At 42.7% G+C, this 13,701-nt stretch overlaps 1 protein-coding gene across 2 annotated transcripts in view; it reads right to left on the bottom strand.

Annotated features, from left to right (window-relative positions):
- Positions 1-1,403: 1,403 nt before the first annotated feature.
- Positions 1,404-13,701, bottom strand: part of grik4 (glutamate receptor, ionotropic, kainate 4) — a 444,499-nt gene continuing 432,201 nt past the window's right edge. For both annotated transcript variants that reach the window (XM_014213630.2, XM_014213632.2), the window contains 2 exons: positions 12,813-12,931; positions 1,404-6,825 (listed from right to left, as the gene is read on the bottom strand). In XM_014213630.2, the coding sequence (XP_014069105.1) occupies positions 6,436-6,825; positions 12,813-12,931 (509 nt within the window). In that variant the 3' untranslated portion in view covers positions 1,404-6,435. The remainder of the gene's footprint in view (positions 6,826-12,812; positions 12,932-13,701) is intronic.

The raw sequence follows: 13,701 nt of genomic DNA, 5'->3' as shown, positions 1-13,701 counted from the left end.
AGTCCATCACTCTCCTTCTTGGTCAAATAGGCCTTACACAGCCTGGAAGTGTGTTGGGTCATTGTCCTGTTGAAAAACAAATGATAATCCCACTAAGCGCAAATCAGATGGGATGGCGTATCGCTGCAGAATGCTGTGGTAACCATGCTGGTTAAGTGTGCCTTGAATTCCAAATAAATCACAGAGTGTCACCAGCAAAGCACCCCCACACCGTCACACCTCCTCCTCCATGCTTCACGGTGGGAACCACACATGAAGAGATCATCTGTTCACCTACTCTGCGTCTCACAAATACACAGCGAATGGAACCAAAAATCTAAAATTTGGACTCATCACACCAAAGGACAGATTTCCACCGGTCTAATGTCCATTGCCTATTTTTCTTGGCCCAAGCAAGTCTCTTCTTATTACTGGTGTCCTTTAGTAGTGGTTTCTTTGCAGCAATTCGACCATGAAGGCCTGATTCACGCAGTGTCCTCTGAACAGTTGATGTTGAGATGTGTATGTTACTTGAACTATGTGAAGCATTTATTTGGGCTGCAATTTCTGAGGCTGGTAAATCTAATGAATGTATTCTCTGCAGCAGAGGTAACTGGGTCTTCCTTTCCTGTGGCGGTCCTCATGAGAGCCAATTTCATCATAGTGCTTGATGGTTTTTGCGACTGCACTAGAAGAAACTTCCAAAGTTCTTGAAATGTTCCGGATTGACTGACCTTCATGCCTTAAAGTAATGATGGACTGTCCTTTGTCTTTGCTTATTTGGGCTGTTTTTGGACTTGGTCTTTTACCAAATAGGGCTATCTTCTGTATACCACCCCTAACTTGTCACAACACAACTGATTGTCTCAACCGCATTAATTGAAATGCATTCCAGGGGACTACCTCATGAAGCTGGTTGAGAGAATGCCAAGAGTGTGCAAAGCTGTCATCAAGGCAAAAGGTTGCTACTTTGAAGAATCTAAAATCTAAAATCTTTTTTTTTTTTTTTTTACACTTTTTTTGTTACTACATGATTCCATATGTGTTATTTCATAGTTTTGATATCTTCACTATTATTCTACAATGTAGAAAATAATAAAAATAAAGCAAAACCCTTGAATGAGTAGGTGTGTCCAAACTTTTGACTGGTACAATACGTTGTAAACTATCATTCATAGTCTAGGTTGTAGCAACCTCATGATGGGTAAATGATGTTACATTGAACTGGGTGAATGGAATATGAATGGAAGTCATCCAGTATGCTGTAATAGAAATAAGGCCATGCTTATGCAAAAACAAAACGTCCTCGCTCATCTTAAATGGCTATGACTGCCACTGTATCCACCATTCGTGTTAAAATGTTGCATGGCCTTACAATGTTCAATAAAGACAACATAACAAACAGGAAACGCTCAGAATGGCAGTTTATGTTTTAAGAAATGTATTTATAGTGGAATAAAAATGACAACATAAGAAAATAAAGCATATAAAATAGCAGCCAAATCCTGCCATCCTACCCAAGGTCTCCCAGTGAAAGTCTGAGTACTACTTCTTCTTCATGATGATTCCTTTTCATTCCAATTCAACTCCCTTTAGCCTTCAAGGTAATTGGCAATCTTATTTCAACTAGGCTTGATTTAATGTCTGTGAATGTTTTCGTGCATAAAAGTTGGCTGCACAGAATCCCACTATCCATTCGCTAAACTCGGGAGTTCATCCAGCTGACCCCACGTTGTCTCAGGGTGCGTCCCAAATGGCACCCAATTCCCTATATAGAGCACGCTACTTTTGACCAGAGCAGGTAATTGCAAAAGGGTACCATTTAGGATGCAATCTCTGTGACCTAGCAACTAGATGTTATAGAAAACCTGCTAATTGAATGTGTGAATGTATCATTACTCATCATGCCTGTAGATGTGTGTGCTTGTATGTGGATGTGTTCCCACAAGTTCAATTTGATGGTTAAGCTGAGGGCTTGTAGAAATAGAGAGCCACTGGAACCTCCACAGGGAAACCCTGGTTGAGCATTCTGTATTTACACACTTATGACAATAATGTTCCATAAGAGGATTATGTGCATTGACACTATAGCCTCTGTATGATATAACAATGAGCTCTGTACAGCTTATTCTTTACCCCCTCTCTCTGTATCCATAGGAGCTCGAAAACAAACACACTGTACAGAAAACATTTCTCAGAGAATAGTTACACAGCAAAACCAGAACAACTTCACTCACAGGGTAAAACCTCTTGTAAAGCATAAAGCATAATTTATTTTACGGGTATTCACATTGTATGGAAACATGTCTCTATTGGTCTCTATTGGTAAAATGAACAGACATTTGAAAAGAAATTGAATCCTTTGAAAACAGATGATCCCACATGATGATTTCATTTGTAAAATGAAACTAAGGAATAGAATGGCCCTGCATACCACAAGTAAAGGAATTGTTCAATTATAACACCATATTTGGTATAATTGAGGGACTTTTAATGGGGCATACTTCTACACCTGCATTGCTTGCTGTTTGGGGTTTTAGGCTGGGTTTCTGTACAGCACTTTGAGATATCAGCTGATGTAAGAAGGGCTATATAAATACATTTGATTTGATTTGATATTTGTTGAACGTGGCGACATTGGCTACTAAATGAATTCACTAGTGATTTTCTAGCATTGAAGCGAGAGAACCTTTAAAAAAAGTGGTATTCAAACTTGGGGTCGCTGCAGTGGGGTAGGCAAAATGTAAAACCCCCCCCCCATTTTTTAACAAAACATTAGCAACACCTTCCTAATATTGAGTTGCACTCCCTTTCGCACTCAATTTGTTGGGACATGGACTCTACAAGGTGTCGAAAGCATTCCACAGGGATGCTGGCCTATGTTAACTCCAATGCTTCCCACAGTTGTGTCAAGTTGGCTGGATGTCCATTTAGTGGTGGGCCATTCTAGCTACACACGGAAAACTGTTGAGCATGAAAAACCCAGCAGCGTTGCAGTTCTTAAAACACTAACCGGTGCGCCTGGCACCTACTACCATACCCCATTCAAAGGCACTTAAATCTTTTGTCTTGCCCATTCACCCTCTGAAGGTCACACATACACAATCCATGTCTCAATTGTCTCAAGGCTTAAAAATCCTTCTTTAACCCATCTCCTCCCCTTCATCTACACTGATTGAAGTGGATTTAACAAGTGACATCAATAAGGGATCATAGCTTTCACCTGGATTCACCTGGACAGTCTGTCATGGAAAGAGCAGGTATTCCTAATGTTTTGTATACTCAATCAGCATATAGATTTTTTTTTTTTAGGAACAAACAATTTAGAGTACAGATTATTGTATGGAACAATTATAGAAACGTTTTTGAGAAAGATACTTAAAAAATATAATTTTATTCAGAAAATGGGTTTATTGGTTTCTTTACATTTTTTTATAAGAGATGAACGTGCAATGAATTGAAGGTTATTTGTTGATGTAAAAATCTAAATGTACACGTTTTAAGGTTGTGTCATTAGATTTCAGGTGGGGTCGCGCAAAATTCTTGGGGGAAAAAAAGGAGGTCCCCAGACATTCTGGCGGAAGAAAATGTTTGAATACCACTGTTCTAAAGAGATCTTTTGCATTTGTGGCCTGCTGGCTCAAGGGATATAGATGAAGGCATTATGAAAATAGACAACAGTTCTTTCTCCAGTCTCAGACCCTCATTGACACAACCTAAGCGATCTGCTTAGCCGTTTCATTATCATCATTGTAAAAATGTATGGCCTAGGACTTTCAGCCGCCTACACTAAGGCAGGAGAACGCATATACTATGGGGAATGGGAATGTTTGACTGGCGCGTTGTATAGATGCCTTGAAAAGCAATTTTAGAGATGAATGAAATCAACTAAATAGTGGATGGAATTCAAATGCTGAAAGAGTCCATCCAGATTTTAGATTGGATGTGACAAATACAAATGAACCTGACATACCTGGATGCCTCCAATCGAATACTTTGTCAAGATGGCCTGGTTTCAGGCACTCTTGACATATGAGTGGCACACCCCTTGGGCATTGTCAAGGAGACGGATCCATCAAAGCCTAATGTTGACAGACAGGCCACAGTTGTTCACTGTCGCCCACTCATTTTAGTCATTTTAGTAGAAAAGCACAGTCAAAACAACAAATCTCAAGGACATCACCAGCAACTTATAAAACATCCAGGAAATGAGTAACATTATATGCTACATCGATGAATTTGCGACATGGTACATTGAATAAATCAACTTGAATGAACACATGGAGAAAGTACAGCTTTGCTCCACAAATCAAATCTGGCCTTGATTTCATTACTAGGGTTGTATTCATTAGGGCATGTGATGGAAACACTTCCATTTTATTTTTGCTAAGTTTCTTATTGGACAAGTTCAAGTAGGCCCTCCCCGTATCACCCCTTTTTTTAATACGACCCAGATCTTGCACTGAGGGTCTCTGTTGATGGTTAGAGGGACAGCTCAGCCCAAAAATTAAGTTTTGTAAGCATTGGGAAATCTGTAGGCCTATACCCTAAATTAATGGGAATAATTGGCTCCATATAATTTTTGGAAATGCATATTGCAGAATTTACAAAACAGATGGTGATCCAGGAAAAAATTTAACATAAATGAGTGACATAAATGAACCCCTCATACATATGAAAGCGTAAGACAATGTTTAATTTTGGGTGGAGTCTTTAAAAATCGAAGTAAAATTCCTGTAAAAACATTTACTGGGAGCGTTCAGTTTTAATTTGTTCTGGAATGTGTTGAATTCTTCTCCAGTGCCACCATCTCAGTATGACTACCTCTGCAGTGTGACTATCTGCATTGCCTGTGTGTACTGTGTATGTGGTGTCTGTGTGTGTGCGCGCATGCCTTTGTGCCTGCATGTGTGAGTGTGTGCATTCCTGTGCGTGTGCATGAGTGTATAGTGCACGCCGCAGAGAGTGGGTCTGGGTCATGTCAAGGCAATAGTGCAGCACGAAGACAAGAGAGTGTGGAACAGACGGAATAGAGAGCACAAATTGGGAAAAGTGAACCAATACCAATCACTTACAGTATAAGGGATTCATATGAGACTGTATACCACAGTGGGCAATGGGAAGAAACTCAAAATGGTGGTATGTTGTGGTATCTAGTGTTGTTTATGACCCGTGATCTGGGGGCAATATCAAGAGACAGGTCCCACACATGAGCAAAGGGAATGAATGATGACTATTTCTGATTACATTGGGGTTCTTTGTGTCTCTGGGCAAATTGTTTGAACGGGAAACTCACTCTCCCCTCCAATCATCAGCATCACACCTGCTGACATGCGTTGCTGTCTTTCAGAAATACATCTAAAACATATTTTTGTATAGAATATAATCACTATTATAAAACAAGTCATTGTGTTTATTTTTATCTTCGGTTCTCTTTGTCGTCGTTGTCTCAAGGCTGTGATGCCAGTGGCGGTTCTAGACCATTTCAACTGGGGGGGCCAAGCTGGGGCCAGTTGTACTGTTAGAGGGGCCAGTTACATTAAACGTTATTGTTGTCATATCGTTTTCTTCACTGCATTGCAGGCATTAGCAGGCTAAAGACCATGTTCCGCGTTCCTACTGTCTAATAACGGATGTAAAAAAAGAACGATAGCAAAAATTTGTTATGTAAAAATTATTTCATACTCCACATTTAGGGGGGTCACAAGGGGGTCCAAAATTGTTGTCACAGGGGCACTGCCCCCCCCCCCCCCCAGAACCGCTAGTGCGTGATGCCCATCGTTCAAGATCAGCTTTTTTTGGGGCACTTTCACACAAAAAAAAGTATTCAAAGAATGATGCTGCATTGGAAGTCTTTTTCTATGTGTTCTCTGTTTGTAGTTGTGAAAAGGCAATAATGTACACACTCGGGAAAAGAAAACATCGTATCGTCTCAGAGAACAATAGAATGGTAACAATATGATCAATATCAAGAACACAACAAAAGGAGAAATAATTTAAAAACAGATCAACATTTAGCACAATGAGTGACAGAAAATACTGCATAGTACAAATGCCCCATAACCTGTGTCCTTCACATCCTAGACAGGGCATAGGACCTTCGAGACAGACAGCCAATACAGAGAGGTCGTGTACCCTCTCACAGACTTCCTCTGGTAGTCTCTATGGACATGTCCAACGGCAGTTCCATCTCTAAGCCCATGGCATCATTCCAGAGCTCAAAGATCCCTTCCATGGGGGACGTGCTCAAAATAGCCACAGCCAAAGCCCCAGCCGCTGTCCTCCAAAATCAAACGCACCAGGACCAAAGCAGCTCCTGTCACAGTACCACATGACCTTCCCATGATGCTCCCTGTTGCCCCTGTGGAGGGGTGCCTACTGGGTACAGTAGTACAGTGGGTGTGTGGTGGTCTAGGTAGGTAAAGGGGTTGTCTAGGTCAAGGGGGTGCTTCCTTGTTATTCAGGTTCGCTACTGTTGGTCGCTTTCTCCCACTCTATGCTCTCCTCGCTGTGAGTGGGCGAGGCTCCGTGGCTGGGGCGCGCAGCCCGCAGCCCCTGGAAGCGCCGGCACTCGGGGCAGATGCGGATGTGGCTGCAGCCCCGCGCCACCAGAGCTGCCTCCTGCGCCAGTCTGTGGGAGAAGGGCTCAGAGAGGGGCAGGCCGGCGGCAGCGCCACACAGCTTGCCATTGCTCAAGCTGACAGCAGCAGCCCGCGCTCGACGCTCCTCCAGGGGTAGGGGGCGAGGACGGAGCATGGTCGTCCCCCGCCGACGCCTCAGCTGTAGGCTGTCCCGGCACAGGACGATCCCCTGGAGCTCCCGTAGCATCTCCTCACACACCGACAGCTGCAACACACACAGGGAGAGAGAGGCTGGGAGATCTCACTGACACACTGCAAGATCAGAGACTGACAGGCAGGCTGACTTTAAACATTTTTTTATTTGGGGTAATAGACATAATACAATAAAATGTACAATGTGGACCCAGAGGATATCACTTGAAAGCATGAATTAAAACGCTTGTTTCCAAAGTGGTCCTCCGACTGACAGACACCATGCAGGACAGACAACAGCTACACAAATAGGATAGAATGGGATGTACTGGACATTTAAGTCTGACAATATCTAACAAAAGGAAGTTAAGATTAAGTTTGTTGAGAAAATATCACAACCTCGGGTTTTCAAGGAAAAATAGACAACTGTACAACATTCTATACGGTACTTTTTTTGTTTTGTATTTTCACCCTTTTTTTCTCTCCAATTTCATGGTATCCTATTGGTAGTAGTTACAGTCTTGTCTCATTGCTGTAACTCTCGTACGGACTCGGGAGAGGCGAAGGTCGAGAGCCATGTGTCCTCCAAAACACAACCCAACCAAGCCGCACTGTTTCTTGACACAATGCCCATCCTACCTGCACTGTGTGTCGGGGGAAACACCATACACCTGGCGACCCTGTCAGCGTGCACAGTGCCCGGCCCGCCACAGGAGTCACTAGTGCGCAATGAGACAAGGATATCCCTGCCGGCCAAACCCTCCCCTAACACGGACGACGCTGGGCCAATTGTGCGCTGCCCCATGGGTCTACCGGTCACGGACTCGAACCCAGAATCTCTAGTGGCACAGCTAGCACTGTGATGCAGTGCCTTAGATCACTGCGCCACTCGGGAGGCTCTATACGGTACTTGATGGTTAAATACTGACATACACTGTACAGTGCCTTGCAAAATTATTCATCCCCCTTGGCATTTTTCCTATTTTGTTGCATTACAACCTGTCATTTAAATTGACTTTTATTTGGATTTAAAAAAAAAACGGAAAAGTGGTGCGTGCATATGTATTCACCCCCTTTTGCTATGAAGCCCCTAAATAAGATCTGGTGCAACCAATTGCCTTCAGATGTCACACAATTAGTTAAATTAGGTCCACCTGTGTGCAATCTGTCACATGATCTGTCACATGATCTCAGAAAATATACACCTGTTCTGAAAGGCCCCAGAGTCTGCAACACCACTAAGCAAGGGGCACCACCAAGCAAGCGGCACCATGAATACCAAGGAGTTCTCCAAACAGGTCAGGGACAAAGTTGTGGAGAAGTACAGATCAGGTTTGGGTTATAAAAAAAGATCAGAAACATTGAACATCCCACGGAGCACCATTAAATCCATTATTAAAAATTGGAAAGAATATGGCACCACAACAAACCTGCCAAGAGGGCCGCCCACCAAAACTCTCAGACCAGGCAAGGAGGGCATTAATCAGAGGCAACAAAGAGACCAAAGATAACTCTGAAGGAGCTGCAAAGCTCCACAGGGGAGATTGGAGTATCTGTCCATAGGACCTCTTTAAGCCGTACACTACATAGAGCTGGGCCATACGGAAGAGTGGCCAGAAAAAAAGCCATTGCTTCATTTAAGAAATAAATAAGAAAACACGTTTGGTGTTCGCCAAAAGGCATGTGGGAGACTCCCCAAACATATGGAAGAAGGTACTCTGGTTAGATGAGACTAAAATGTAGCTTTTTGGCCATCAAGGAAAACACAATTTCTGGCGCAAACCCAACACTTCTCATCACCCTGAGAACACCACCCCCACAGTTAAGTATGGTGGTGGCAGCATCATGCTGTGGGGATGTTTTTTTCCATCGGCAGCGACTTAGAAACTGGTCAGAATTGAAGGAATGATGGATGGCATTAAATACAGGGAAATTCTTGAGGGAAACCTGTTTCAGTCTTCCAGAGATTTGAGACTGGGATGGAGGTTCACCTTCCAGCAGGACAATGACCCTAAGCATACTGCTAAAGCAACACTCGAGTGGTTTAACTTCTTATGGATGGTGGCAGTATTAAGTAGCTTGGATGACTGACGTGCCCAGAGTAAACTGCCTGTTACTCACTCCCAGAAACTAAGATATGCATATTATTAGTATATTTGGATAGAAAACACTCTGAAGTTTCTAAAACTGTTTGAATGATGTCTGTGAGTATAACAGAACTCATATGGCAGGCAAAAACCTGAGAAAAAATCCAAACCGGAAGTGGTCTGTAGGACTTCAATTAATTCCCTATCCAAACTACAGTGTCTGTGGGGTCATTTTGCACTTCCTAATGCTTCCACTAGATGTCAACAGTCTTTAGAACCTTGTTTGAGGCTTCTACTGTAAAGTGGGGATGAATAAGAGCTCCTGGAGTCAGAACACTGCCAGCAGGGCATGAGCCTCAGGCATGCACGCTCACGTGAGGTACCTCAGTTCGATTGCATTTCTGAAGACAAAGGATTTCTCCGGTTGAAACTTTATTGCGGATTTACGATAAAAACATCCTAAAGATTGATTCTATACATTGTTTGACATGTTTCTACGAACTGTAATGGAAATGTTTGAGTTTTCGTCTGACATGCTCGTCCTGAATTTGGATTTGTGAACTGAAGGCGCGAACAAAAAGGAGGTATTTGGACATAAAGGATGGACTTTATTGAACAAAACAAACATTTATTGTGGACCTGGGATTCCTGGGAGTGCATTCTGCTGAAGATCATTAAAGGTAAGTGAATATTTATAATACTATTTCTGACTATTGTTGACTCCAACATGGCGGATATATTGTTTGGCATGTTTTTGTGTCTGAGCGCCGTACTCAAGATTATTGCTTTTTCGGTAAAGCTTTTTTGAAATCTGACACAGCGGTTGCATTAAGGAGAAGTTTATCTAAAGTTCCATGTATAACACTTGTATTTTCATGAACATTTATGATGAGTATTTCTGTAAATTGATGTGGCTCTCTGCAAAATCACCGGATGTTTTGGAGGCAAAAGATTACTGAACATAACGCGCCAATGTAAACTGAGATTTTTGGATATAAATATGAACTTTATCGAACAAAACATACATGTATTGTGTAACATGAAGTCACATGAGTGTCATCTGATGAAGATCAAAGGTTACTGATTCATTTTCCCTCAATTTCTGCTTTTTGTGACTCCTCTCTTTGGCTGGAAAATGCCTGTGTTTTTGTGTGTGTAGGCGCTGACCTAACATAATCATATGGTTTGCTTTCACCGTAAAGCCTTTTTGAAATCAGACACTGTGGCTGGATTAACAAGAAGTAAAGCTTTAAAATGGTGTATAATACTTGTATGTTTGAGGAATTTTAATTATGAGAGTTTTGTTGTTTTGAATTTGCCGCCCTGCACTTTCACTGGCTGTCGTCATATTGATCCCGCTAACGGGATTCAAGCCATAACAGGTTTTAAGGGGAAACATTTAAATGTCTTGGAATGGCCTAGTCAAAGCCCAGACCTCAATCCAATTGAGTATCTGTGGTATGACTTAAAGATTGCTGTACACCAGCGGAACCCATCCAACTTGAAGGAGCTGGAGCAGATTTGCCTTGAAGAATCGGCAAAAATCCCAGTGGCTAGATGTGCCAAGCTTATAGCGATATACCCCAAGAAACTTGCAGCTGTAATTGCTGGCTCTACAAAGTATTGACTTTTGGGGGGTGAATAGTTATGAACGCTCAAGTTCTGTTTTTTGTTGTTTGTTTCACAATAAAAAATATTTTGCATCTTCAAAGTGGTAGGCATGTTGTGTAAATCAAATGATACAAACCCCCCAAAAATCTAATTTAATTCCAGGTTGTAAGGCAACAAAATAAGAAAAATGCCAAGGGGGGGTGAGTACTTTTGCAAGCCACTGTATATACAAAAGTATGTGGACACACATTCAAATTAGTGGATTTGGCTATTTCAGCCACAGCCATGCAATCTCCATAGACAAACATTGGCAGTAGGATGGCCTTACTGAAGCGCTCAGTGACTTTTAATGTGGCACTGTCATAGGATGCCACCTTTCCAACAAGTCAGTTAGTCAAATTTCTGCCCTGCTAGAGCTACCCCTGTCAACTGTAACTGCTGTTATTGTGAAGTGGAAACGTCTAGGAGCAACAACGGCCCAGCCGCGAAGTGGTAGGCCACACAAGCTCACAGAACGGGATCGCCGAGTGCTGAAGCATGTAGTGTGTAAGAATCATCTGTCCTCGGTTGCAACACTCACTACCGAGTCCCAAATTGCCTCTGGAGCAGAGTCAGCACAAGAACTGTTTGTCTGGAGCTTCATGAAATAGGTTTACATGGCCGAGCAGCCGCACGTAAGCCTAAGATCACCATGTGCAATGCCAAGTGTCGGCTGGAGTAGTGTGAAGCTTACCGCCATTGGACTCTGAAGCAGTGGAAATGCGTTCTACGAAGTCATGAATCACTCTTCACCATCTGGCAGTCCGTCGGACAAATCTGGGTTTGGCGGATGCCAGGAGAACGCTACCTGACCCAATGCATAATGCCAACTGTAAAGTTTGGTGGAGGAGGAATAATGGTCTGGGGCTGCTTTTCATACGTTGGGCTATGCCCCTTAGTTCCAGTGAAGGGAAATCTTAACGCTACAACATACAATTAAATTCTAGACGATTCTGTGCTGCCAACTTTGTGGGAACAGTTTGGGGAAGGCCCTTTCCTGTTTCAGCATGACAATGCTCCCGTGCACAAAGCGAGGTCCATAAAGAAATGGTTTGTCGAGATCGGTGTGGAAGAACTTGACTGGCCTGCACAGAGCCCTGACCTCAACCCCATCGAACACCTTTAGGATGAATTGGAATGCTGACTGCGGGCCTAATCACCCAACATAAGTGCCCAACCTCACTAACGCTCTTGTGGCTGAATGGAAGAAAGTCCCTGCAGCAATGTTCCAACATCTAGTGGAAAGCCTTCCCAGAAGAATGGAGGATTTTATAGTAGCAAAGTGGAGACCAACTCCATATTAATACCCATGATTTTGGTTTAATTAATACCCATTCTTATATATTATGAAATTATTGTGAAATACTGGTTACATTATACATTTTGCCATTCTCATCCCCATAACATAAGACAAATCCCTGCCCTGCATGTATCTGTGTGTGCTGGTGTGCCTGTCTCCTCTCTGTCTTCCTCTCCCAATGATATCACACAGTGTCAGTGTGGACTAGACTAAGTCAGGGTGAGGAGTACAGGCATGATAATCACACATCACAGTTAGCTGTAGTCACACAGTACATCTTTCTAACTGTGTTAGCCATGGCATCTCCCTTTGTGCAATGTAATAGAAGGGATCAAGCTTACAGAGACAATGGGTGGGCTATGAGCCATGCCATTATAACTGACAAAAATCAAACAAGCCATTCCAAATACGCACTTAGATAGGTAGACAGCTTGTACGCACACACACTAATTTGATCGTTTCCTAGTCCCCCAAAAAATAAGTCAGGTGGCATGGGCTTTTCTGTACACAGGCTGGTTTATTTAGATATATATATTTTTTTTATCAGTGTTGTATCGGGAACAAATCCAATTGAAAACAATCATATTTCGTAAAGAAAAACATTACAGAAAAACACAGCAGAAACTGAAATGAAATAATTTCCAAACCATGAAGCTACGTCTCATTTAAAAGTTAATTCAAAGCGGGCTGATTTTTAGGTTGTTCAAGAATAAAAGCACAGCATTTAAAGTCACATTCACTACCAGTGGAGACAGCTGAGGTCTACTACATAAAGGCATGTAGATAGATAGTGTATGTGAGGTTTTATCTTTGGCAGAGGTCTCGGAGGCAAATAAAAGGAATGGCGCCCACTTGGCAAGGGGCTGGCAGGGACAGGAAGCTATGTGCTTCACCCTGTGTGAGGCAGCATAGTGGGGCTCATGGGGCTTGCTGCTTCTGGAGTTGAGCTGGGTCTGGGAGAAGAGCGCATCAGGGCGGGGAGAGGGAGACAAAGCAGATGCAGGTAAAATAGCCCTCTCTCACCTCTGTTCCGGGCGTCTGCCGCAGAAACCACATAAACTCCAGCACCGCCATAAAAATGGCCACCAGGAGACCGCACACCAGCACCACGAAGATACCGCCTATGTTTTCCATGCCTAGTCCTGGGAGGCAGGGAGAGAGAGAGGGCAAGAGAGACAGAGAGAGAGAGAGAGAGAGAAAGAAAGAAAGAAAGAAAGAAAGAAAGAAAGAAAGAAAGAAAGAAAGAAAGAAAGAAAGAAAGAAAGAAAGAAAGAAAGAAAGAAAGAAAGAAAGAAAGAAAGAAAGAAAGAAAGAAAGAAAGAAAGAAAGAAAGAAAGAAAGAGTGAGAGGGAAAGAGTCAAAAAATTTAAAACAGAAATACCTTGCTTAGATAAGTATTCAGAGCCTTTGCTATGACATTTTACATTTTAGTCATTTAGCAGATGCTCTTATCCAGAGTGACTTACAGTAGTGAATGCATTTAGTGAATGCATTTTTCCCCCCCCATACTGGTCCCCCGTGGGAATCGAACCCACAACCCTGGCGTTGCAAACACCATGCTCTACCAACTGAGCCACACGGGACACGGGACATGAGACTTGAAATTGAGCTCAGGTGCATTCTGTTTCCATTGATCATCCTTGAGATGTTTCTACAACTTGACTGCAGTCCACCTGTGGTAAACTCAATTGATTGGACATTATTTGGAAAGGCATCGCACCTGTCTATATAAGTTCCCACAGTTGACAGTGCATGTCAGAGCAAAAACCAAGTCATGAGGTAGAATAAATTGTCCGTAGAGCTCCGAGACAGGATTGTGTCGAGGCACAGATCTGGGAAGGGGTACCAAAACATGTCAAAAGTTTGGACACACCTACTCATTGAAGGGTATTTATTTATTTTACTATTTTTT

Source organism: Salmo salar, chromosome ssa09, assembly GCF_905237065.1.
Source record: "Salmo salar chromosome ssa09, Ssal_v3.1, whole genome shotgun sequence".
Taxonomy (NCBI): Eukaryota; Metazoa; Chordata; class Actinopteri; order Salmoniformes; family Salmonidae; genus Salmo; species Salmo salar.
This window is presented reverse-complemented; position numbering and strand designations above follow the sequence as displayed.